General features: G+C 38.1%; 1 protein-coding gene across 1 annotated transcript; it reads left to right on the forward strand.

The window, feature by feature from the left end:
- Positions 1-2,683: 2,683 nt before the first annotated feature.
- LOC130437163 (polypeptide N-acetylgalactosaminyltransferase 16-like) lies at positions 2,684-17,768 on the forward strand. The gene is made up of 7 exons (XM_056768366.1): positions 2,684-3,096; positions 8,695-8,876; positions 9,584-9,682; positions 10,761-10,828; positions 13,480-13,545; positions 13,850-13,971; positions 16,552-17,768. Exons 1-7 carry the CDS (start codon positions 2,938-2,940, stop codon positions 16,705-16,707), a joined length of 852 nt encoding a protein of 283 aa, XP_056624344.1. The 5' UTR covers positions 2,684-2,937; the 3' UTR covers positions 16,708-17,768.
- The last annotated feature ends 8,679 nt before the right edge of the window (positions 17,769-26,447 follow it).

Raw genomic sequence — 26,447 nt, forward strand, 5'->3', positions numbered from 1 at the left:
ATTTTTTATATTTCTCTGAAAAGACAACCTCACAATGTTAACTTTACAATAACTTGTGATTCTGTGTTCGGATATAACAGCTGTGGTGTATTATAAAGAGCCGGCTGAATTCGTCACATATGAGTAAAGAGAAACATAAGCCGCACAGAAACAGAAAGTCCTGTTCCACTGCCAAACGCTCACTGCAAGAACAGCTGTGTGTGCTTTTACCCTAGACAACCTAAAACCCATACGAGCCGTCTGACATCACTGTGAAACAACACATTTTTGCTGTGATTCGGATTCTTGCAGCTCCATCATTTCAGGATGATCACTGCGTTCTGTCTGGGACATTACACTTAAAGTCCAGACATAAGTTTTGTAGAATTAGTACTGTAAAAGGACTCTTACCCCTTAAAACACACAGTTTCTGTTTTTAAACAACAATAATATAAAAGAGTAACAGAGTTTCACCTTTATCACTCAGTAAATTGTTATGAGTGTAAAACCTGCCAGGTGAAGAACAGCCATCTTTATGCTGCTATTCTTTCCAAAGGACATTAAAAATGAATCTCTCGTGATCTAACACACACACAGACATACACTCACTTATATTTGTACAGTTATCTATAAACATCTCCAATATGAAGTTTTTGCTTCGCTAGAGTCTTCTGTCCCAAGTACATAGGACAATCAGTTTTAAGATTGTAATTGTTCCCTTGGGCCAGAGCATCTCACATTAGATCCAAACTGAAAGTGTTGACCGATTCTAAACACAAAATCCGTCGAAATGTAATACCAGTAATGACGTCCAGTCACGTCAGTCACAGTTTGCTATAGATCACATTATTGTGTTGTGTGAATATGCAAAATCACTGGCAGACACTGTAATGTTCTCTACCCCCCTCCCTGCTATCGAAGGAAGAAGACACATCATAGATTAATATCATTGCACGACCGGATGCCGGAGTGGAGTCCTTGCATGATCAAGAGAGATGGTCTCCATCCCTCCCAGGTATCTGTCATCCTTTTCTAAAAATCAGGGCCGTATTTTTTAAAGCTTCTAAGAATCCTCTAAGAAAGCTCTTAATTTCGCTTAAAAATGATTTCAACGTAGGAGTCTTCGCTTAAAAGTGATTCAGGATCAATCTGAGAGCAAGTCTGAGCAAGTGAAAAACAAAAACTTTTAGTATAGAGGGTAGGCGGGCTGACCCCGTTGCTATGTCTTTTGAAGACTGTGATTGGTTGGTTGACCAAGAAGGAAAAAAGAGCGCTTTTAAGTAGGCTATAGGGTCATTCATTTGAAATTGCATTTGTTTGAAATTGCATGTCATTTTTTTCTGTTTTACCATACTCACGGACACACATATATATTCTTTATTTTTTGTTTACCATGCTGTTATGTCAACGTATTTGAACAGTGACACAATACGCTCCTGTAAGTGCTGTAATTGTGTGTGTTCTCACTATAGAAGATTGTGACAGAACCAAATCATCTCTGTTGCATAGCTGCATTTCTCCAGTTGAAAAATATGTTAATGTAGTGATTTCTTCTATTTCTGGCGCTATGGGATTTCTTCGTTGTCTTGGAGATGTTAGCGTGTCTCTAATAGGATCGGTCACAAACATGAACCCTGCACGATCTAATGTGTTGTGTCTTATTAACTCACTGTCAAACAATTCAATGTAATTTAATGTTTTAGCGCGTTTACAATTTGCATTGCATCAAAGCAGCTATACAAGAAAACCAAAACCAAGATAAACAAAAGTTGAACACACACACATACACACACACACACACACACACACACAAATCAATAAGAATGAAGAATCTGATAAACCTGATATATAAAAATAATATGGAAATTGTCATGCATTGCAACACATTTCTTCCCACTTTGTGTTTCGTCCATTTTCTCTGCTCCTAAAGAAAAGCTTAACTCACTGCCTGCTAGATCGGCCATCACATTAATTTGATTGCATATATTTAACATTGGCTACGTAAATATAAAATATATAAACATGAATGAATATTAACTATTATTTACAATACAATTCAATACACAAAACCATTATATACAAAATATTGTGGTGCCTTTGTGTGTTGTTTCAGTTTAATTCCGAGTAGTAGTTTGGTTTGGTTTATTCAGAGTTTAATATAGTCTGTCTGTTTGGCGATCTTATCATCCGCTGTGTAATGCATTTAAATTCATATCTGTCTCATGCGGTATAAATCAGCATCTATTATTACAGTATGTATAGTATTTAGTGTATATAAGATTGCTTTTTGCACTTTTGTCTAATTATTTTGGTTGTATCGTTTGAATTTTATCGATTTCAATTCCAATTCCGCTTATCGATTCCGATTCTTATCAATTCCCAGTTTCGATTCCACAGTTGAAGTCTAAAATCCATATATACATATGCCTATAATATCTGGTTTTAGATGTTAATGCAGGCTACTTTGAGGGGAGGTTTGACCACTTATCAGCTCCAGCTGAACACCTAGATTTACAAGCAACATGAGTGATTTTATTGCTCATTTTTCATAAATAATATATCAAAACTCTGCATACCCTGCACCATGTACAACCATGTTTACAGTGACTAAACAATGAAAAATTCGAATCAAGTAATGTGACCCACATACTCAAACCAGACACAGGAGTTAGTGGAATAACGTTCTAATGTTAAAGAGTTTTAATCTGGTAATAATGTGGTAATTTCTAAAAAATAAACTCTAGCCTATTGTTTCATTGTTGAGTGAGATGAATCACCCGGACTTGGCGGGCGCTAGGACCTCCGCGCCCCCCGACAGAGATCCGCTCGATCAGATCGGCTAGAGTCTGGGAGGCTGTCGACTGCGCACAGCTTCATCCTCGCCATCATCATCGTCATCATCACCAGTTCGCGCATCAGCGACAGCAGACGCATCCCAGACGCGCTCCAGAGCCGCACATGATGCGCAGGGTTCGGGCCAACGCCATCCTCATCCTCACCGTGGCCTGGATCCTGGGCACCTTTTATTACCTGTGGCAGGACAGCAAAGCATCCTCATCCTCCCAGCTGAAGAAATCTGCCTCCGGGAGGTTGGAGGAGCGTACTCTGCCTCTCATCGTAAGTCATGATGTATAGCTCACCGTTACTCCATTGTGTGTGTGTGCGTGCGTGCGTGTGGGTGTGTGTGTGTGCGCGCGCGCGCGATATGTCATGACATGTAATGTAGCGCTTGTGCGTGCGCGTGTAGATCTGCCCGTGTCAGGTGCATGTAAGAGGCTTTCTCTTAAGCCACCTGCAGTTTGTGTGTTCAGTCTTTCGTGTGTAACATAACGTTCGTGTTTATAGATGGCAAATACAGTAATGTCGAGGAGGTAAACCATTGTGTGTATGTATTATGAATGCTGCTGAAAAGATGCTGATGTTAGTGTTTAGCGTCGCCAGAATTAATCTCCTGTGCTGTTTTTAACACAGCCTAATAAATAGATAAACACGATGCTGGTCTGCTGGAAAATGCTTAACATGTCAGCTATTCACAAGCTATCAATAAACGGGCTAAAATCGATATTTAAAAAAATCTGAAGAAACCCTGCACAATATATCGAAATGATTGTAATATTGTGATATTCATTCAAATGGTTTGCAGGAACAGATTTGTTTTGATGTACTAAAATAGTCAAACTGTCTGTTCTGTTATCCGTGAAAGATATGAAGTGTGCATGTTTATTACAAAAAAATCGTATAATTCAATTAGCATATATTTTAACTATAATTTAAATTGATTTTGTTTATTTTGTATATTGTGCTGCACTAGTTGGAACCAACATAACATGACCGGCGTCTTTAAAAACATACAATTCCTGTTATAACTGTCATGCACTGTAAAAAATGACACTGATATTGACTTAAAAAAGGATGGTTATAATATTACACTAAATATTTGTAAGTACTTTAAAGCATCTTTTTAACGCACTATGCCATGAATAAAATCAAGTAAAGTTAACTTAATTACCTAAACTCATGTAGCAAGAGAAAGTTAAAAAAATCAAGAAGAAATACTAATTTGAGCATTGGAGTTAACTTCTTAATCTTTTTTAACTTAAATGTAACATTTATTATTGTTTACTACATAAATGATGTGCAAGTAAGCTGAGAGTTGTCTCGGCACTGGCACCATTACTGTTCACTGATTGAGAAAAACACACATCATGAGCTCTCCCATAAACTAAGAACAAGCACCGCTCTTCTGAACGATGGTATCCACGAAACTCAAAAATACAAACAGAATCTCTTCTGAATCTTAAAGACACATGAACAATAAACACTATCAAGTCTTTCATTTTATTGTAAAGCACATCAAATGACTCTCCTAATGCTGTCGCATGCAAAGCATGCTGCAAACTCTCTAAATTCACTGCTCAGTTAGGGAAATTAACCTAAAGAATTCATGTTAAGAATTAAGTAAAGATCCAGATGCAAGTTTAAGTGGGTTGACATGATAATATTAAGTTGAATCCACTCAATAATTTATCCATTTAGAATTCCACATTTTTTTCTGTAATTTTAACTTAAGTTTGGTAAAGAAAACAGAAGACAATGTTTTAAGTAAAGTTTACAGAAATCTACAACGACACAAATTAATTGTTTCGTTCATCAATAGAAAAAAAAGATTTTCTTGAAAGACTTTCATGTGCTTTTTTCTGTCCGGTAGCAAAACATGAATGCTGTAGAATATAAAGCGTGTTATTGTGGTCTTCTGTAATGTGATTCTAATCTAACAGCATTCCATTAATCGGATACTATCCTGTGGGCTGAACTGACATTTCTGCAGAGGTTTTCTTTTGAAACAGGTGATATAATCTCGAACAGTTCATGTTGTTGTGCAGAATTCTTACATGACCTACATGCTGGATACAATATACCAAAATACAATATTAGGTGTAACGCTTGTCAAAGTATTCCACAGCCGATGAAAAGGTACATTTCTCTCAGCATGTGGTTTGTAGTTTTTGACATCTGTAATTGTTAAACAAATCTGAGTGTGAACAGCTCAGATTGGATCATTCTGGGTTTCTGGGACATTTGGAGGAGATGTGAGGCAGCTGGACTGGAGGACACATGTTTGTTGTTTGGTTTCTCTTCACAGTTTGACGCCACATTCGGCAGGTAGAAGGGAAACGCTTTGATTCCTCAACTGTCTGCCACAGAGAATCTGTGATGCGTGTTGGGATTTCCATCGGAAGGATTCGTCACATGCGGAAACATGCGATTCAGTTGTATTTTATTCTTGCTCTTTTGCATTGTTGCAGGAGAGAGAATAGAAGGATGAATTCTGTATCCTTATGCTGTGTCCTGTATCTCCATGGCAACAGAGCATTACTCCAAGCCACAGACACACGTGACAGCCATTGATGTCTATAGAGACTTGAGAGAAACAAAAATACATATATAGCCATGTGTTTACTTGGACTAACATTGTAAAGCACCTTTCGAACCTCCTTTTTTATATACATATATCTAGCTGCGTTTGCTTCAAATGAATAAAATGTGGCCTGCAATTTCCTGATATTTACAAATAAATCTTCAGCCAAAAATGAACTTTTATTCACCTTCAAGTCATTGAAAACCGGTATGGCTTTCTTCTATGGCACACAAAAGAAGATATTTTGAAGAACGTTGGTAACTGGGCTGCCTTGATTTCCATTGTAAGGACACAAAATCACATTTCTCAAAATATCTTCTTTTGTGTCCAAGAGAAAAAAGTCTTATACAGGTTTTAGACAACACAAGGATGAATAAATTATTGCAGAATTTTTATTTTTGGGTAAACTGTCCCTTAAATAACACTTTTTTTTTATCACTTTAAACATCAGATTTTCCTCATAGTATCCATTAGTTGACCCCCGGCTTTATGCTCTCTGCTGTGAAAGTAAATGTCTAAATGTCAAATTTATATCATCTGTAAAACGGTCAAGCACTCCGCAGTGGATCTATTCACTCTATTAATGACAGAAGTGCATGAATGTAAAACCTTAATGTGTACGGATAAAATGCTTCAGCAGTTACTCAAGCTGAGCTTTTATTGAGACAGTCTCTGGAGCATCGTATTGCACAACGCATTTATTTATCTTCCGTGAGCCAATGGCGCATTTCCCTCCCTCTCCTACGGCCTCTGTGCATCCGTCTCGACTGAAATTCACGTTAGGAGAGAAACAAATACTACAATATCAGTTCAACCGTCTCGGTGATGTTCTGCTGTGAAAAGTAACGTATGTCATGCTGTCATGCATGTATTTAGGTGATGGTATTAGACGTGTTTCTTGCAGTGCGCAGTGTTTGGTTTTGGGACTGCCCGGTTCCCAGCATCATTTATGCGTTACATCATCACACATGCAGTGTGTGTAGGTCTGTGCATGGCCCAGTCCGATTTTGTTGTTTTATCACGTTTAAAAAAGCCAAAGAGCATGTACACACACAATACAAACCAGATGTGTGTATCAGAAGTCTCTTTGGTTCTTGGAAAACAATTGTTCCTATGAGAGCTGCTTATATGTTTGTTATATATATATATAAATATATATATATAGGAATTAGAAGTTGTGACATAAGATGAAGAAATTTCATTTAATCTTGAAGACTGATGAAATGTAACATTTGCACGTTTAAAAACGGGTTAGATTTGCTTCCATTGCACACAAGAGTCTGTTTGTTTCTTGAGTTCTCAGATAGACGTCAGCATGTTGTCACAGAGTCGTGTTTATTTGTCAAACTCCCCATGTTAAGTGACACACAAACATACTTTATTCCAAAACAAACTCCTCCACTCACAGTCTTTAGAGTCAGTTTATTCCCTGCACTGTATGTCTGTAAGCAGAAAAGTTTATTGTAGTATATCCTGTCTTCTGTGAAACTCACTGCAATCTGTAATGAACATTGTCTTTGGCTCTATTTTAGTTTCTACCACATCTTTTTTTTTTAAACCTGTGGAGTCTATGGCAGTATTTGATAAGTACATTAAGCACAAATATTTTTTAAATATTATAAAGCAAAGTACGTTTTAAAATGTTACACTGTCTAGAAAATACAATAGCTAACATGAAGTAACAGTATTTTCTGTATTTACTAAAACAAATACATGCACAAAACGTTGAATCTGTTAATAATTAATGTTTAAAACAAATAAAACTTTATTGTCACAAATACAGTATTCTGATCATTTATTTATGATAAATAGTTATTATATAATTATGATGTAATTTGAAATGAAGATCATTTTGTTAATTATTGCACAGTTGAAAGTCAAATAGTTTTTGTCTTAATTTCTCTTATATTGACTGAACGTCTGAGTGCTGAAATTTACAGCGATAATGTGTATTTACTCAAAATAAGTCTGTCATTTGTTATTTTTGTTCACTTTTAGTCTGGGTTCAGTAGAAGAGCACCATTCATTTCCTAAAAAAACACACTGTTTTATCTTAACTTAAAGTACTGTAAAAAGAGCTTGTTCAAACAAAGGTGTTAGCTGTCACATTGGGATGATGTTTAGATGTTTTTTAGAAGTTTCATTTAGAAGTTTCATTTTCCATTTTTATCTATTTTTATACTATGGACAGCATCATGCCACGTCGGGTGTGGACAAAATGCAAAATTATAATGGGTTCTAATGTATCTTATTGTCTCTGTGTAGACACGGTGCAACTATTCATAAAATCCCTTGTAGACTTTATTAATGTGTGCTATTATTAATTTTCAAGTCAACATAAAAGTCCTTTTCGTCAACTTTTTATCTACTTGAAATAATACTTCTCAGTATACTTGACTTATACTGACAGAAAAGTATAGTTTGACTTTACTTATTCTCTCTCAATAATTTGATCGAGATATAGTTAAAATCTACTTCAAGTACAGTTAAGGTGCATTATATTTTAATTATGAAAATGAATACCTAAATAGGAATTAACATTTACATTTAGGCATTTGGCAGACACTTTTATCCAAAACGACTTAAACTGCTTTATCCTATACATTTTACATAGGTATATGCAATCCTCTGGGATTGAACCTAGTAATAATGCAAAAATAAAACTTGAATAGTGGACAATAACTATGTTAAGTTACAGTATCTAGTAGTTTACTTAGAGTATACCTCAAAGTGTACTTTAACCAAAAAAATAAATAAATAAAGGGGCGGTTTCCCGGACTAACTGAAATGTCAGAGGCGTCTTAAATGAGAACAATTGACACTGGCATATCTTAAAATATATCAGTGTGATTATTTTGTCTCTAGATGCACATCAGTAATGTTTTTTGTAAAGTATGTGTTTTAACACAATTTAAATATCCTAATTTAACTAAAACCTAGTCCTAGTTTAAGATAATCCTTGTTCGGGAAACCGCCCCATAGTGTACTTAAAACATAGACACATTTTAATTAAGAATACTTAATGAAATTTACATAAAGTATATATTTTGTAAGGGATGTGACAACTAAATGCAGCTTTTATTTCTCAGTAAATCTTGTGGAAGTTCTCAATTGGCTGCGTGCAGACGACACTTATATGCAACACCACCCTGCGAAGTATCCACTTGAGTAATGTGACAACTTGCCCCGGGGCCCTCTGTGTTTCTCTTATGTAGCTACTTATGAAAACCAATCTCTTTCCCAGCACATGAGCAGGTCATTAAGAATGTACAATTCAGTCTCTCTCTCTTTGTCAGGTGACCCATGCACCGAACGGCGAGCCAGCGGGTCAGCTTTTGGGCTTGTTTGATGAAAAGGCTTTTCTAGCCAGTAAGCAGCTGAAAGCTGGTCAAGATCCATACAGAGAACATGCGTTTAACCTGCAAGAGAGCGACCGGCTGGGCAGCGAGCGTGCCATCAGAGATACACGACATTATAGGTAAAACACACACGCATTACCTCATCAGCGCTTTTTGAAACCAGTCCATTTTAGGAATGTAGTAAACAGCCAATTATATTTGGACCAGAATGAAATGAGCATTGAGTCATGGGAAGCTCCACACACAGTTTCTCAAACACACGTTTTTCATATACTGTAGGTCTACACTTTCCAGACGGGCTGAATGTTCTTTCAGTTTTTGACAAAATTTGCCCTCCAGTTAATGCATGTCGTTTATGTATATAAATGTATTTTGTAGAATTTCAACAAAATCTGCAAAAATTTGTCCAGCTAAATCCGTCTGGATTTGATTAAGGACCGGTGTTTATGTGTTGAGCTAAAGTATATTTAAAGGAGTAGTTCAGGCCAAAATGAAAATTCTTGAACTTAAAGCTCCAAAAATCACATCCATCCATCATTAAAGTAATCCAACTGACTCAAGAGGGTTATTAAATGTATTCTTAAGTGAAATGATACTTTTAATAGTCAAAATACGACAACACTTATAACTTCAAATCTCATTTGCATGTCCATTGCATATTTTAACATATTTAAAATACTTACAGTATCATATTTGAAATGTGTTTTTTGGAGCTAAATAATGAGAGAATTACATTTTTTGTGTGACAACTCCTTTAATATTGTCCTGACATAGCCTGCACATCTGCGGCGATAAAATGTCAATGTCTCGTTTGCTGTCTCAACAGATGTGCCTCCGTGCTCTTTGACCCTGACTTGCCGCCCACCAGCATCATCATCACGTTTCACAACGAGGCGCGCTCCACCCTGCTGAGAACTATTAAAAGGTAAAACTAAACTGCAACAAACAAACACATTATTATAAAACATATACTGCACGTACATAACACATGGTTGGACAAACCAACCAGGGTCAAAAATCTTCTTTTTCCAAACACCTGACAACGTTTGGTAAAATAAAAATGACTCACTAAAAATATTTGTTGCCAGCAGTCAATGAACCTGGAGCCACATTATTTCAGAAAAAACGTAAAGTATCTTTTGTCATATTAGTGTCAGATTATAATGCATAGAATGTAATATTTAATAATCAAAATTGTCAGTCTCATTCAAACATTACCCTTTCTTAACTCTTTCCGTGTTTTGATTATTGTTTAAAGTAATAGTCCACCAAAAAATAACAAGACAATATTTGTTGACCAAAAAAACACTTGTCTTTCTATCAACTGGTATTGTTCTGGCTTTTGTGGAAACTAGTAACTTGCTATTAGCACCTATTGTATTATTGCTCCTCTATGACATATCGCTTTATTGCTCCCTGAACTCTCTGTAAGTCGCTTTGGATAAAAACTGCTAAATGACTAAATGTAAATATTTCATCATACTGTAAAGCACACAATGAGATTTAAAGTTCCTATACCATTTTAGATAAAAGCTCAAAATATTAATCATTTTCTCTCACAACGTGTTGTTTGGCTTCAGAAGACATATTCAGCCACTAAAGTTGTAAGGATTACTTTAACGAACCATGTTTGTGCTTTTTGGAGCTTCGCCATAATGAATCCCACATGTGACATGACAGTATTGTAATGTAAAAGTAATTGAAGAAAGTAAGTCATACACTTTTGTGAAAGTGTGATGGTGAGAGAATATTCATTTTGGGATGAATGACTCCTTTATAGTGACAATTCTAAGGATGATGTTTCCACTGATTGTAACTGACATGTCTTAGGATACGTTCTCTTATAAAGGTAACAGTTAATTGGATGAAGTTTAATACTTGGCACCTGTTTAAGCCCTCAGGTCAATATGAGCTTTACAGCCTTCAGCGCTACAGTCAATCGAGCTATTATTAATAAAACAGCATTTTTAAGAGCATTTTTCCTTTATCTGATTTTGTTTTAGTGTGTTGATGAGAAGCCCAGCTCATCTGATTCAGGAGATCATTCTGGTGGATGACTTTAGCTCTGGCCGTAAGTACACCTTCATTTCGCACACACATACACATGTTGGGTACCCATGTTTAATGATAAATGTAAGGACTTTTATTCTGTACAAACTGTATATTGTATACCTGTCGCAGGATTTCAGGGTCTCAAGTGTTCCTAAATGTTGTTTTCTGTGTCTGTTTGAGTCAAACTGTTGTCATGGTGAAGAAAACACTCGTAGTGATTAATGCTTTGGAGTCATAGAACTGGAAACTGTGATTTTCCACTTTACAGAGTCCATGTGTTGAGTGTGTGTTCAGATGCTGCCGTACATTCACATTGGCTAACACACACGTATGCACACGTACACACACAGACATGCTAGTTTGCTGAAGTTTGTAGCGTGATTTATTAAAGTAAGACAACTGATCCCAGTCTAATGTGATGTGTGTTTCTGAACTCCAATTCCTGCTTCTAATGTATACAAGATTGAAAAATCTAAATACTGGATGTCCATGACTTTTATAATAGAAACATTTGTATTTATTCATAAAATCCATGTGTAAACAAACCTTTTTGATCAGCTCTCTGTTTTTCATTTGAATTACTGTACCACTATCACATTAGCCGGAGATGTGTAGTCCCGCAGCTGTTGGGTTCACTGGATCAGTCTGAATCTGTGCCATTTTGTATACTGTAACTGCAGTGTTTTCTTTCTGCCCGCTCTGTCTGTGTTTAAGAGAATACGGCTGTGCAGCGAGGTGTGAAAATCTGCAGGCAAATGAACTTTGGTGTCCTTTAAATCCTGTTAACGCTGGGCTTAAACAAGACCCCTGAGCTCTGCTTTTATCAGCAGTACCATGTGACAAAAAGCTCTGAAGACCTCAGCGTTTGGACACATATGCAGATCTTCACAAACACCTATTCCCACAGCAAATGCCTTGCTTTACATTTGACAAAAAAAATGTTGTTATAATGGACTGAAAGTAGATTTTGGATATGTGGATTGACTGGGACAAATGTGATTTCATGGGATTAAAGGGATATTACACCATCAAACAAAATTTCCCCATGTTTTAATCACCCTCAAGGCTTCCTGACTGAATATTTCTTGAAGAATAATGCAGTCTGAGTTATAATACCACATATCATTTTACTTTACTACAGTAGAATGGGAGTGAATGGGTGTTGATTTTTTGAAGCTCCAAAAAGTGCATCCATCGATCAAAGATCTGCTCGACACAGCTCCATGGTCTTAACAAAGGTCTTCTGAAGCGAATCATTACGTTTGTTTAAGAGTAATATCCATATTGACAGCGCTATTAACTTCGAGGTCTAGCTTTCATCATCTCTCGAGTGCGCATGAACCAGAGGCTTGTTTTGCCGGCAAATGACAGTGACGAAAGCTCCTGCCAGATTAGACGCTATCCTATTGGAACAAAACGAAAAATGCAGCGTTCGTCACCGGAATTTACGACATGCCTGCGTCATCTGTAGTAATAAACAAAAATATGTCTTTTTTCTGTGTTGCTAGGTGCATAAACTCTTTACTTCAAGTAATTCAAACTTAAGTAAAAAATTAAATGTCACGCAATCCGAACTCAGAGAGAGTGCCAGAGCAGCTGTAGCATTGGTATTGACAGTGCAGTGGTCAAACAATAATTTCAACAACAGTGAGTCAGGAGGCCCGTTAACTGCAACAAAACGTGCTAACCAACAACATGTCACCGCTAACGTTATCGCTTCCTCACTGTCGTTATGCTGCCAAATCCAAAAATAAGACACAAGAGCAGCACTCGCCTAGTCCAGCTGTGCAATCCAAGTGGGCTCCTAACACAACCCTATCGTGTCTGACCACCACTCATGGCTTCAATGGAGGGTCATCTAGTTTTTTGGGAATATTTAACCTGCAAGATCAGTGATATAGTGAAAGTGACCTATTTGTCAGATATGGTGACCCATACCTAAAAAGTGACCTCATTTTAACCCTTGCACGGCAAGTAGAGTAGGTGCCTTGCTCAATGGCACCTCAGTCATTATTGCAGTCCGACTCTCTAACCTTTGGGCCACGACTGCCCGTTATAGCATATAGCATATAGCGATGCTTGATAAATAAGTAAATGCCAGACTCCCGGCAAAAACAACAGTTTTGGCAATGTACGGAAATGACCCAGCAACCAAATTAATATCAAAACACTTCAAAACAGCCTCCATTATTCGCAAACGGTGGATAAAACCTTGAAAAATGATTTATGATCACAGAGAGTGTTCGTCAAAATATGGTAGGTGGTTTGTGAGGGAATTTTTACTTTACAATCACAGACATGACCGATTCGCACGGGATTAAGATCACAGACAATCCCTGCCATTATTACAAATGACCAGAGGTCCCCAGGTAATACTAATCCCGTGCGAATAGGGCTTTAGACACATACTTTGCAATCATCACTGTCTTGACTTCTCTTCTTACAGTAAGCTGTGATCCCCCATTACCATCTGTCACTCTCTCTGTCCCTCTCTCTCAAACAAACAAACCAAAGCTTTATGTGTGAACAAACAGGTGAATGACCCTGTATGTATGTCCTTATGCCGTCCTCTGAGATCGCAAATGATCCCATGTGGTCACCCACGGTTTACGTTGCGTTTGTGCGTGTTAGATATACTTTCATTCACAGATTCTCTCTCTTTGTCTGCAGCTGAAGACTGCCGGCTGCTCTCTCAGATCCCAAAGGTGCGCTGTCTGCGCAACGAACGCAGAGAAGGTATGTCTGTGAAATGAGAGTTACTCTCGTCAGATTAGATACGTTCAGCAATCACACTGATGCGGTTCATAACAATTTATGAATTACAGCATCACTCACACCGCAAGAGCCACAGAACAGCTGTTCTCTTGTGCAACACTTAAAGGAACAGATCGCCCCAAAATTAGCAAATAAATGAGGCGCGTAATGAATGGTGAAATGAATAACAGCAGTACAGACTGTCTTGAAATGGAAAATGCCATGAGATAAACTCTGTCTGTACATTATGCCTTATGTAATGTGGTTTGGGCTGCTTGTTGATCAGGTCTCATAAGGTCTCGTGTGAGGGGAGCGTCGGCGGCCTCAGCCTCCATCCTGACGTTCCTGGACAGTCACTGTGAGGTGAACACAGACTGGCTACAGCCCATGATCCAGAGAGTTAAAGAGGTGTGTCATCTGCACAACACACATCACAGCGCTCGCTGGTTCTTCTCTCTCACCGTACGACGTGTTTCGAGAGTTATTAATGAGTCACGAATGATCTGAATCCAGACTGAGGGATATTTTCCCAGAATCAGAGGGAGACAAAGGCAGTTTGTCTTGTCACAGCTGCACCGTGTCTCTCTCGCTCTTCCTAAATCATCAAGAGATTATCTTCATCCTCCTCATGTCCTCTGCTTTTTCCTCCACAAGAGGTCATACGCATAGGCTTAAATCCCAGAGGTAACGGAGGGGACAGGTCCCCCTCCATCCAAGGGTTGCCCCCTCAAATCAATTAAACTCATACTTTCTATTGTGGTTAATATATTTATGTTAACCTATTCTAATGGTATGATTAGAAAAAATACAAACGCAAAAAATGTGTTTTAAATTTAGAAACAGTTGCGTTCCCCCTCCCCTGCCTCACAGGAGTTTGGCCGACTTCCTGCTCTCCCCGTTCATTTCACCTGCACTACACAGTACACACATAAGTCAGGTATGCAGCTCAGTTCATCAGTTTTTTTATTTTTAATGTACTGTTATCTGAGATTTACGCCCATTGTCATACGCCGTAAAATACTAATACTGTAAATCTTCGCACACATGCTGGTTTAAGAGTGTAGACACAAGACACATATATGATGTTAGCATGATTTTAGTGTAATTAAATATGTAGAAGCCATTAATATGGTTTAATTCAATTGTTTCATTTTGTGCTGAATGCTTATCTTTGTATGCCCCTTCAATTGAGTTGTTTGTATAAATGCCTAAGCTGTAGGAGGCGCTATTTTGTTTTTAAGGTGAGCAGATGGTTTTCGAACCATACAATTTCAAACAGAGAAATAATAAACACAGGTAAAATAGATCCGTTTTATTGGGAATATGTGAGTTGGAATAAACACCTCAGAACCCAAATGGATGGCGAAATCTTACTAGTTTTTAGAGATGGAATTCACAGTTGCCTCTTGTTTAAAAACAAGATATAAAACCACTACTAGACATATAGCCTTTGTGACAACTAGCCCCAGTCACCCTACAGTATATAAATATATATAGTACTCATTTAATGTTACATGCTGTCGGAACACCCTACCGAACACATAGCAATGTCTTGACCCTAGGTAGGCCTATTTTAAAACCTCCTGCTCTTTATATAATGTAGGGGGACTGGGGCTAGTTGTCACAATGGCTGTATGTCAGTGACCACAAGGTTTTGAGTAAAAACTCTCTGTTTTTCTAGTAGTGGTTTTATCTTGTTTTTAAACAAGAGGAAACAGTGGTTTTATAGTAGATGACAAGTTGGGGCAGGTTGTCCCATTAGAATTATCATTGTCAGATGCGTTTCAATATCGATCGTTATTGTTCTATTTTTTATATAATTATAATATTTATTAGCCAAAACAGTAAGCTTGTAAACGTTTTGGTGTTTTATAGTTGTTCTCTTGAAAAGCAGGGGTCGGGTTAAGCAGGATCTGTTGTGACAACTGACCATGTGTAGTGTAATGCCATTGGGGCACGTTGTCACAAGAGACTTCTTCATCTAAAGAACTAAAAATAATTCCCCAGTGGAAAGAACTGTGGAAATTTAAGTGGACTTTAAGGTGTTTGCACATACACCAAAGGATTCATAAAAGTATACCCACCCTTTAAAATTTTCACAGAGGTTGAAAGTGTGACAACTTTTATTTTAAACAACTTACAACTTCAAGTTTTATTTACTTGTGTTTTTAAACAGCCAGACATCTGTGGGCTGTTCTGAGGCATGTCTCTGTTCCAGTCATTAATAATATGTTAGCTTCAATGTCACGTCACATATCAGCCAATGAAGAACAATAAATGTAACATTTACATTTATATTTTAAAGACTTAACATTTTCTTGTTAAAAGTGACCAAGATGTAAGGGATTGTGAAGTGACCCTTTGTGAGATCAAGTTTGGACATAGCACGGTGTTTTATACACAGTAATAACTTAATACCCTTTGAATAATTTAGAGTACCATGTACATAAATATTTCACAGGAAAAGTGGAGGATGGATGGATTTAAAATACAGTAAATCAAAGTTTTTCCATCTAACAGTATCACCGTACTGTTGGACAATCACACGGTTGTTTGGTAAGGGTGGGAATCGTGGTCTTGTGACGGACCCTCATTAACCGCTGTAATGTATGAAACTGCGGTGTATGGAATGTGTTGCAGATGGCGGTCTGGGTTTCCCCCACCCATACTGAATCTCTCCAGACTCCAGAATCTTCACAGATTGCGCCAAGTCTAATTGAAACCACTCGTTTTCTTATACGGTTGTAATATGAACTTCCCAAACACAAGTTTTTTTTATGTGACACACTTGCTTACATGCTCATAAATAGTTTTCTGTATGCAGTGTATATTCACCAAGAGTCACGTTGACATGAGATTTCGTGTTTAAGTGTTGTGTTGATGTGTAGCTCAGGTTATTCTGAGACACTTTCCACATAGATGCTAACAGTAATAATAAAGTGATACTTATTTAAATGTTTAATGCAGATGATGTCTTGTGGTTTGTAGGATCACACTCGTGTCGTCAGTCCTATCATTGATGTCATCAGTCTGGATAACTTTGCCTATCTGGCCGCCTCTGCAGACCTGAGGGGAGGTGAGAGAGCTCAACATCTGAAGATCTCAGTGTGTGACCAACGGATCAGCACAGGGTTAAGGGTTTAAAGTCCTAAATGTCTCAATTATTTGGAGATAAAAAAACCTTTTCTTAAATTTTCTGTTCCTTAGATATATCTCATAAAAGTCATATAAGTAATATCATTGGAATTCTGGTGTAATCTCAGTGTAATCTTAGTAATATCATTGTAATTTTAGTAATTCCATTATAATCTCAATGCAATCTGTGTAAATTCATCATAAATTCAGTCATTCCAGACAGTGTAATCTCAGTACTGTGTAATCTCAGTAAAATGAGTGTAATCTCAGTACTGTGGGTGTAGTCTCGGTGTAATCTCGGTAAAAAGTGTAATATAAATACTTTTAGTGTCATGTCAATGTAATCTCTATACTGTGAATGTATTATCAGTGTAATATGAGTACTATGAGTGTAATATCTGAAATCTGAAATCCTATGAGTGTAACCTCAGTGTTATTTCAATAATTTTTGTAAAAATGTTTGTAAAATCAATGTAATCTGTGCATACTATGAATATTCTTACTCTATTTTGAGTAATCCCAGTGTAATATCAGTATATTCTCACTATAATCCTAGTGTAATTTAAGTAATCTTAGTGTAATTTCAGTGTTCAGTGTTCAATCTGAGTCATTTCTGAGTACTTTTAGTGTTATCTTTAGTATAATGTCTGTTTACAATTACTGTACTCTCAGTGGAATCTAAGTATAATATAAATGTTCTTTGAATAATCTCAGTGTAATCTCTATACTCTTTTGTATCAGAAAAGATGTATCAGAAGACACACAGAAGTTAACAGTGTCTTAAACGAAACGTAATCTTAATGTTTAGTGTTTCTCTTCAAGATCTCCCAAGATCAAATCATCTTCTTCCTGTTTCTCGTTCAGTGGAGCATGAAGGTCATGGGTTCCGTGCCCATATACTACATACTGATTAAATACATACGTCTGCCAAACCCTTTTTTTCTCCTGAAGAATATTAGGAGCAGGGCAAAATTGATCCTTAAATTAAGCACAACTGAGGTCTCTTAAACTTTGAAAGTGTGACATCTGATCATTGATGTTTTTATGACGGTTCTCTTTGTGATTCTCTCTTCTGCTGCAGGATTTGACTGGAGTTTACATTTCAAGTGGGAACAAATTCCTATAGAACAGAAAATGGCAAGAAACGACCCCACTCAACCAATAAGGTCTCGCTCTCTTCTAAATACAATATATATTATGAAAAGTGTTTATAATATATAGATGATACTGAAAATATCTGTCTGAAAACAGCTGTCATATCTTTTGTAGGACTCCAGTCATTGCTGGAGGAATCTTTGTAATGGACAAAGGCTGGTTTAACCACCTGGGCCAGTATGACACTCACATGGACATATGGGGTGGTGAGAATTTTGGTAAGTCCATTGTTGAACTCGCACATGTATGTCCTTACAATGTGTACTGTAATAGGTGGTTGCCAGGTAGTTGCTATAGATTTGTAATGTTTCTCAGGTGGATGCTAGTGCATTGCTGAGGGTTTATTAGGTTGTTGTTGTACCGGGCCAGGAGAAAAGAACACAATCATAAAGATTTACAAACCACTAATCCTGAGAGTGAGGCTTGATGTAGTAAATAATGTCTCTATGAGGGACAATGTTTGTGTTGACCTCGGTTGAACTCTTTGAATCGTGTTTTGTGAAAGATAAAGCTGATGGTTTTGCACCGGCTGTCAGATTTGATTAACCGTTGCTTTCAAAATAATTGATGGCTAAGGAAATAAGCGTCCAGGGAAGAGTTTTTCGAAAGACAAGTTACAGAAACCTGTCTGAATGCCCAGGGTGGGATCAAGATAATTATGATCAGATTCTGTGTGTGGGGGGATTTGGGGTCATGTTTGGAGCCCCCTGCTGGATAAAACAGATTTTTGCCTCTGTTATTGTTTTCTCATTGCTCTTTCCACGTGTTTTGTTATCTCACCTTTCTTTGTTTGATGCTGTAGAGCTGTCGTTCCGAGTGTGGATGTGTGGCGGCAGTCTGGAGATTCTGCCCTGCAGTCGCGTCGGACACGTCTTTAGGAAACGTCACCCCTATGACTTCCCAGAGGGCAATGCGCTCACCTACATCAAGTAATTTGACTTTGATTTAACGTTGGATCCGCACCATTTCAGGCGTGAGGTGTCAGAGGTCTCTGACGGGTTCTTTGTGTGTGTTTCAGGAACACACGGCGAGCCGCTGAGGTTTGGATGGACGATTATAAGCAGTATTACTATTCTGCCAGACCGTCGGCACAGGGCAAGGCCTTCGGGAGGTCAGGCGTCTTTTATTAAGATAGTTAATTGAAAAAATATATTCTGTTAATGAGAATAAATGTAAAAGAATCTCTAACTGTTTTCCTTGCGGCGCTAATATAAAATGTAATTATTTAATCCATTCTTCTCTTTGCAGTATTGCAGATCGTCTCACATTAAGACGGAAGTTGAACTGTAATTCATTTCGCTGGTATCTTGAGAACGTCTACCCTGAGCTCAAGTAAGTCACGCCCACTGCCCTGTGTCTGTGATCTGATTGGCTGCCACACAAATCCAGACAAACGTTATATAAGAATCTGTGTTTAGTCTTTATAATGTATTTTGTGTTTATGTGTTTATAAGAATTCCAGAGCAGGAAGCTCCATACAGTCTCCTGAAACAGAACAGCTTGTGTCTGGAGAGTCATGGCACAGACAGTCTGGGTTTAGCTGAGTGTAAAAGTGTGCCATCCATACCTGCTTCACAGGTGATGCTTTAACTGTGTGTTTGCGTGTGTAAAATGTTATATGAAATATATTGAGTATTTTTATATTTTGATATACAAATCATACATTTGCTCTTCATGCCTGCGTCACTTACACTTTCAATTGCGTGTTGTGGATTGGCAGAAGTGGATTCTGATTGAACCGCTGATCCATCAAAATGATCTATGTTTGGCCATCACAGCTTTCACTGCAGGGTCAAAGGTCAGACTGGATCCCTGCAACTCCAAAGAGTCTAAACAGGTGAGTGTCACACACAGCAGACGAAAAAACAAATGGGTTTTCATCATCTGATGACAATACATTGTGTCAAATTTCAATGTCCGAAGAATATCTTGGTTCTAGTTTATTTAGCTATATCGATTTGGGGATTGTGGACATGTAACTCCTTTGAAACATACTCACTAGTTTAATTGATCTACTGACCGGTTTATTCTAATAGGGTTCGGGTTAAAGGTTGTGATCTCTACCAACTGTTCATATGTGGTACTACACTTTTGATAAATCATTTTACACAATATGTTATCATATAACTTTATTGTTTTAATCAATATGTCAGTTTATATACATTTTATATTAAAATTAACATTCATATTAAAATTATATTAACAGATACATTTATAATTTATGTTAAAAGTAACATTTTTTTATATAAAAGAGGTTACACTAAAATCTTTATACATTTATACATGCATAATAATACATTTTGTAAGTACATAGCTATATGATGACAGTGTTGTAAAAAAAATCAAAGCCATTTAATGTGATATTCATAAAAAACTGTACTGTATAACCCTTGGGGCATAAAGTGCTTGTGATTTCAATTAGATAATTATATAAGGTTATTGGTTTCAATCATATAATTATATATAAGATATATACATATAATTTTTGATTATTAACACCTTTTTATAGATCTGTTCTGAAACCTTTAGAGACTTCTACACTTTTATTACATAGAATGCTGTAACGTACTGAAAGTATACATTAAGCAGAGGTTGTGGGTTTGATGCCCAGGTAACGCACAAAAAATGCAGATATTGAATGCATTGTAAGTCGCTTTGGATAAAAGTGTCTTCCATTTACACGAATGTGAATAATATGTACAATTCATCTATGAATTGTATTCCCTCTGTTTGAAGACGTACATATTTTTCTATGAGCCCACTGCATACGTTTCATCTCACAGGCGTTTTGCTGGTTTTTTCTTGTTTCTTAACGGCCTGACCTTTGATCCTGTCCACTTATTCATGCTCTGTCTGTTTGTACTGCCATGTGATGTCAGCACACACATTGAGGAGATTCACGTTATAATTCCTGAGACACTTCCCTTTCAGAGCGTTAGGAGAAGGGTTAGTTACACTTTAACATGCATTGCATTTTGTTAGCAATTATTGTTCATGAAACATACCGTATTATACTGTATTCAGGAGGTATACAGGCTGTTCTTGGCTCAGTCAGCAGGAGAAAGACTATGGGAGTCTTTCCGCACTGTCTCTCTTGCTGCTTGTCAGCACACACACATAGAGAGAGAGAGAGAGAGAGAGAGAGGATAATACAGCATATGTCAAATTTGGCGAGATTAAACCCACTGACCTCACTCTGCGGCAGTCACACAATGTTAGATGCCAGAACATTGCTGCTTTGGCTCAGTAAGGTTACTTCCAAACAGACACTGTATTTTATAAAATCAATCAGAGCCGTATCATCTGGAATTATACACTATGAGGATTAGGGAAACTATACGGTATAAACAACCTCTTCACTCAACTTACTCATCATAGAGCAAATAATTCTGACTAAAAACCATCAAAATTATTGTTACCAACTTCTTACATTCAGTATATTTGTGGATTGCTTTCTGTGTATTTGTGAAATCATAAAATTATTATGAGGCTCTCTACGTTTATTTGTGGATCATAGTCTGTTCAGTCATGCAGACCACATTGCAAGATGTAAACACTGGTCTAGAAGCACCCCCTCCCCCCCTTTTTCCTTTTTATTTTACATAATGAAATCTTACAGATATTAATTTAACATTTTGATTAGGTTAGACATGTTTTGATGGTTGTATTCTGTTCAAACGTTCGTTTTAATAGTGTTAAAACCTTAAACAGAAAGAGGTCTATACCAGTGGTTCACAACCCTGATCCTAGGGCCCCCTCCCAGAATGGACTTCAAGAATGGACATTTTGGCTCATAAATTGTACATAATAATTGTTTAAATTCTGACGTATTTTGCCACTTTCCATTGTTTTGTTTCATTTACCGTAGTAAACACTGTTACAGCCTCTATTGCATTTATCTAATGACTGCATATGAAGTGTATGTTTTCAAGATGAAATGTAATCTTGATTTTCCCCCCACCCTGTAGAAATGGAGGCCCAGGGGTCCAGCAATGCAGCATATGATCAGCGGCCTGTGTCTGGATAGCCAGCCCCCCTCGGGCCCACCGGTCATAGCACAGTGCCGCCCGCAAATGGCCAGCCAATCCTGGGAGCCGCACCTGATCACCTGACTCCCATGAAGAGCGCATGGGGAAGGAGGGGAAAGGGAAGGAGTCACATAAGGTTGCAGAACTCGAGGGGCTGTATGACCCGAGGGAAAAAGTTTGCAGTGTTTTAGTTAAAAGTGCTGCTTTCAGAAGAATCCATCACGGTCTGGTCCAAATCCAGTTTCATCATGGAATAGCTGGAGAAATCAACAAATTGCTGCCAAATCGAATACCAAGAGGCGACATTCCCAGTTTTCCATTCTCCAGACATGGCTGTGGAGTTCACAAGACGCTGGTTTTGTCAGTTTACTGGAGTGCTTTGTGACACCTTGGTTTTTTTTCTGAACGTTTTTTTTGTTTCAAAAGGGAGAGAATAGATGTATATAAATGCCTCAGAACCGCGAGCTGTATATTCCCTCATTCCCACCAACTGTGGCGTCTGCAGCACAGGCTTTAATATCTCTTCTCATGGGGTCGGAATTGTGTCTCCATCACTGTGGAAAGGTTTCTGCTTGATTCGTTCAGTATTACTGTGGGATAAAGTGCAATTCCTTGTGACTGCATCTACCATGGAAACACATTCAGCGCCAGCAAGACTTTTAGAGGTTTATAATAAACAAAAGTCAAAGGTTAGCTTCAGCGAGCTGTCTCATTGGTGGGCAAACATTGTTTGCTGAAGGCTTATATTGCAGGGAAACACAATGAGATGAGAACATGGGTGCAAAACGCTTGTAAAGAGCTATTTTCTGCATGGTACTGTACATCGAACAAAACAAACAGGCATTTGCTAATATGTCAAGCCCAAAGACTTTTTTGTTTGCTCTTTGGATCTTTGTATTCACTTGAAGCCAACTGTTTTTCATTTTCAACATGTGCTAGATAAATAAAGACTATTGTCAAAACAGACAACAATCCAAAAAATCGTGTCCAAGTTTTCTTTATGCATTACCAAACTTTCACATAAAAATATCAATTCATCACAGTACTGCAAAGCAGTGAGTGGCCACAGTGAAATACTCCTGTATTAAAGTTGAGTTAAATATTAATGCTACGCAGATTCTAATGTTTCCATAAAGGACAACTTATGTCACAAAATATTTGATTTTCCTTTAGATTTAAAAAAAATTCCCGAATATAGGAAATGCACTGCTTTGTTAGAGGATAGAGGGGGAGGACAGCACATGTCAGATAGCAATGGGTGTTTGACTGAATTTCAGTGACTGCAATTCACTTAGTGACCACACGGTGTCAGTCCGTCACTGTCAAAGTGCCTCTTCCTCTCTGTTACATCAACAGCTTCAAATGTCATGACCAGACTGTTTATGAGAAACGTCATGACCTGACCTAACACCTGACCTGAGAGAAGGAAAACATCATTACGTAATTCGTTACAAAATAGATTCACAATATTTGTAAACTCTTCGTATTTTTACTTTATATTCAGTGACAATGAATGTTGACTGAAAAGAAATGAACTCAGTCAAATTAAATCTATGTTTAATTTTGTTTTAGGGATAGTCCATCCGAAAATGAAAAATCTGACATAATTTACTCATCCTCAGGTTGTTTCAAAACTGTACAAAACATAGTAGCTATATCATAGTTCTGTTGAACACATAATGTGATATTTAAGAATTTAGGAAAACAAACCTTTGCACCTTTGAGTACCATTTAATTCTTCCTATTTGGTAGTCAATAATTTTCCGGAATTGAAAATTACTTACATTCTTCCAAATATCTGTCTTTGTGTTCTTCAGAACAAATTAATTTATACAGATTTGGAATAACTTGTTTTTTTTCATTTTCGGGTGAAGTATCCCTTTAACAAAGTTATTTTTCACAATAAAAACATAACATATAGCCTTCTGCTCCATATACTTTTCAAAATCTAGTTTATAATCTTTACAACTACATCAGATTAATCTCATAACACAAATCCAAGTTCACATCCAGAAGGAAAATATATTTGGCTTCAAGACCAATTGCTTCAAAATAGAAAGTAGACACCAAAAAAGTGCCTAGAAAGCTGCCAGACAGTATCCAGGACGCATAGCATGGGAACTCCTTCAACATCTTTCCAGGATCAGCCACATTTCAGGATCAGCTGCATTCCAGAATGAGCTGCATTTCAGGATCAGTTTTATTCCAGGAACAGCAGCATTCAGACGCATTTCAGGATCAGTTGCATTTCAGGATCAGCCGCATTTCAGGATCAGCCGCATTTCAGGATGAGCTGCATTTCAGGATCAGCCGCATTTCAGGATCAGTTGCATTCCAGGAACAGCAGCATTAAGACGCATTTCAGGATCAGCCACATTCCAGGATGAGCTGCATTTCAGGATCAGCCGCATTTCAGGATGAGCTGCATTTCAGGATCAGCAGCATTTCAGGATCAGTTGCATTCCAGGAACAGCAGCATTAAGACGCATTTCAGGATCAGCCACATTTCAGGATGAGCTGCATTTCAGGATCAGCCGCATTTCAGGATCAGTTGCATTCCAGGAACAGCCGCATTCAGGATCAGATGCATTCCAGGATGAGCTGCATTTCAGGATCAGCCGCATTTCAGGATCAATTGCATTCCAGGATTAGCCTCATTCCAGAATTAGACTCATAGGATGAACCTCATTCCAGAATCAGACTTATTCCAGGATCAACACAGCATACTAGGATCTGCTGCATTTAAGGATCAGCCGAATTTCAGGATCAGTTGCATTCCAGGAACAGCCGCAATTCAGGATCAGATGCATTCCAGGATGAGCTGCATTTCAGGATCAGCTGCATTCCAGGACAAGGCGCATTTCAGGATCAGCTGCATTCCAGGATGAGCTGCATTTCAGGATCAGCTGCATTCCAGGAACAGCCGCATTTCAGGATCAGCTGCATTCCAGGATGAGCTGCATTTCAGGATCAGCCGAATTTTAGGATCTGCTGCATTTAACAAAAAATCTGAGAAAGTCTTGTTTTGTGCATTGAGAGCAGTTTGACTGTGTGGCAGCATTCCAGGATGATGAGAGTATTCCTAGTCACATTCAATGTGGAAAATGATGAAGGAGGAAATCATTGGCACGATGAGCATCCAAACCTTTCACAACTAGTTTATGATAATTACAACTGTGACATCTGAGGAAAGACTGTAGTCATCGGGTTATTTGTGTGTGAATACAGCAGTAGCGTAGCCCGTCCAGTGTGATTTAATAAGTGGCAGTGGAGACACAGTGAGGGTAGATTGGTTTTGCGGTGTCGCGTAAGCTCCTCCCAGACTGATGTTGTGAATGATTCATCAGACTGACGCCGCCCAGCACTGAGCTCAGGGCGGGCTGAGGGTGAGCTCGACCCGGTATCCGCGCACACACACAGACCGGAGGGCAGGGTACGGAACCTTACGCGATTTTAGGAATACAATATTTAACTTTGTTCATCGTGAGAATCTCTTAAATCCTCCGTTAGGCTCACTCTCATCCACGGATTACACGAGCAGTTCAACCGAGCCGCTGCTGAACAGGTGAGTCGGTTCACCTTTACCTCTCCATCTGAACCGAAACCGTGATGACGGTCGTGGAGATGGTCTTCATAATGGTTATGTCCGTAGTGATGTTGATGACGACGACGACGTTTAGTTGTGATAATGTTGTTAGCCAGCTAACGAGCTAACTGACTGTTTGACTTTGACTTCAAATAACGTAGCATCCGGCTAGTCAGCTAGCGAGCCCCGGCTGAGGTAAAACCACCCAAAGTCGTGTTTTGTGTGGAAACAACCGCCTAAATGTGATAAAAGTGTCTTCCATTTACACGAATGTGAATAATATGTACAATTCATCTATGAATTGTATTCCCTCTGTTTGAAGACGTACATATTTTTCTATGAGCCCACTGCATACGTTTCATCTCACAGGCGTTTTGCTGGTTTTTTCTTGTTTCTTAACGGCCTGACCTTTGATCCTGTCCACTTATTCATGCTCTGTCTGTTTGTACTGCCATGTGATGTCAGCACACACATTGAGGAGATTCACGTTATAATTCCTGAGACACTTCCCTTTCAGAGCGTTAGGAGAAGGGTTAGTTACACTTTAACATGCATTGCATTTTGTTAGCAATTATTGTTCATGAAACATACCGTATTATACTGTATTCAGGAGGTATACAGGCTGTTCTTGGCTCAGTCAGCAGGAGAAAGACTATGGGAGTCTTTCCGCACTGTCTCTCTTGCTGCTTGTCAGCACACACACATAGAGAGAGAGAGAGAGAGAGAGAGAGGATAATACAGCATATGTCAAATTTGGCGAGATTAAACCCACTGACCTCACTCTGCGGCAGTCACACAATGTTAGATGCCAGAACATTGCTGCTTTGGCTCAGTAAGGTTACTTCCAAACAGACACTGTATTTTATAAAATCAATCAGAGCCGTATCATCTGGAATTATACACTATGAGGATTAGGGAAACTATACGGTATAAACAACCTCTTCACTCAACTTACTCATCATAGAGCAAATAATTCTGAC

Source organism: Triplophysa dalaica, chromosome 15, assembly GCF_015846415.1.
Source record: "Triplophysa dalaica isolate WHDGS20190420 chromosome 15, ASM1584641v1, whole genome shotgun sequence".
Lineage (NCBI taxonomy): Eukaryota > Metazoa > Chordata > Actinopteri > Cypriniformes > Nemacheilidae > Triplophysa > Triplophysa dalaica.

Excerpts from the sequence above, each read along its gene's own strand:
- LOC130437163 (XM_056768366.1), top strand. The coding sequence starts at position 2,938 with ATGATGCGCAGGGTTCGGGCCAACGCCATCCTCATCCTCACCGTGGCC. Across the intron at positions 3,097-8,694 it reads AGCGTACTCTGCCTCTCATC|GTGACCCATGCACCGAACGG; the intron begins GTAAGTCATGAT and ends TCTCTTTGTCAG. Across the intron at positions 9,683-10,760 it reads CTGCTGAGAACTATTAAAAG|TGTGTTGATGAGAAGCCCAG; the intron begins GTAAAACTAAAC and ends ATTTTGTTTTAG.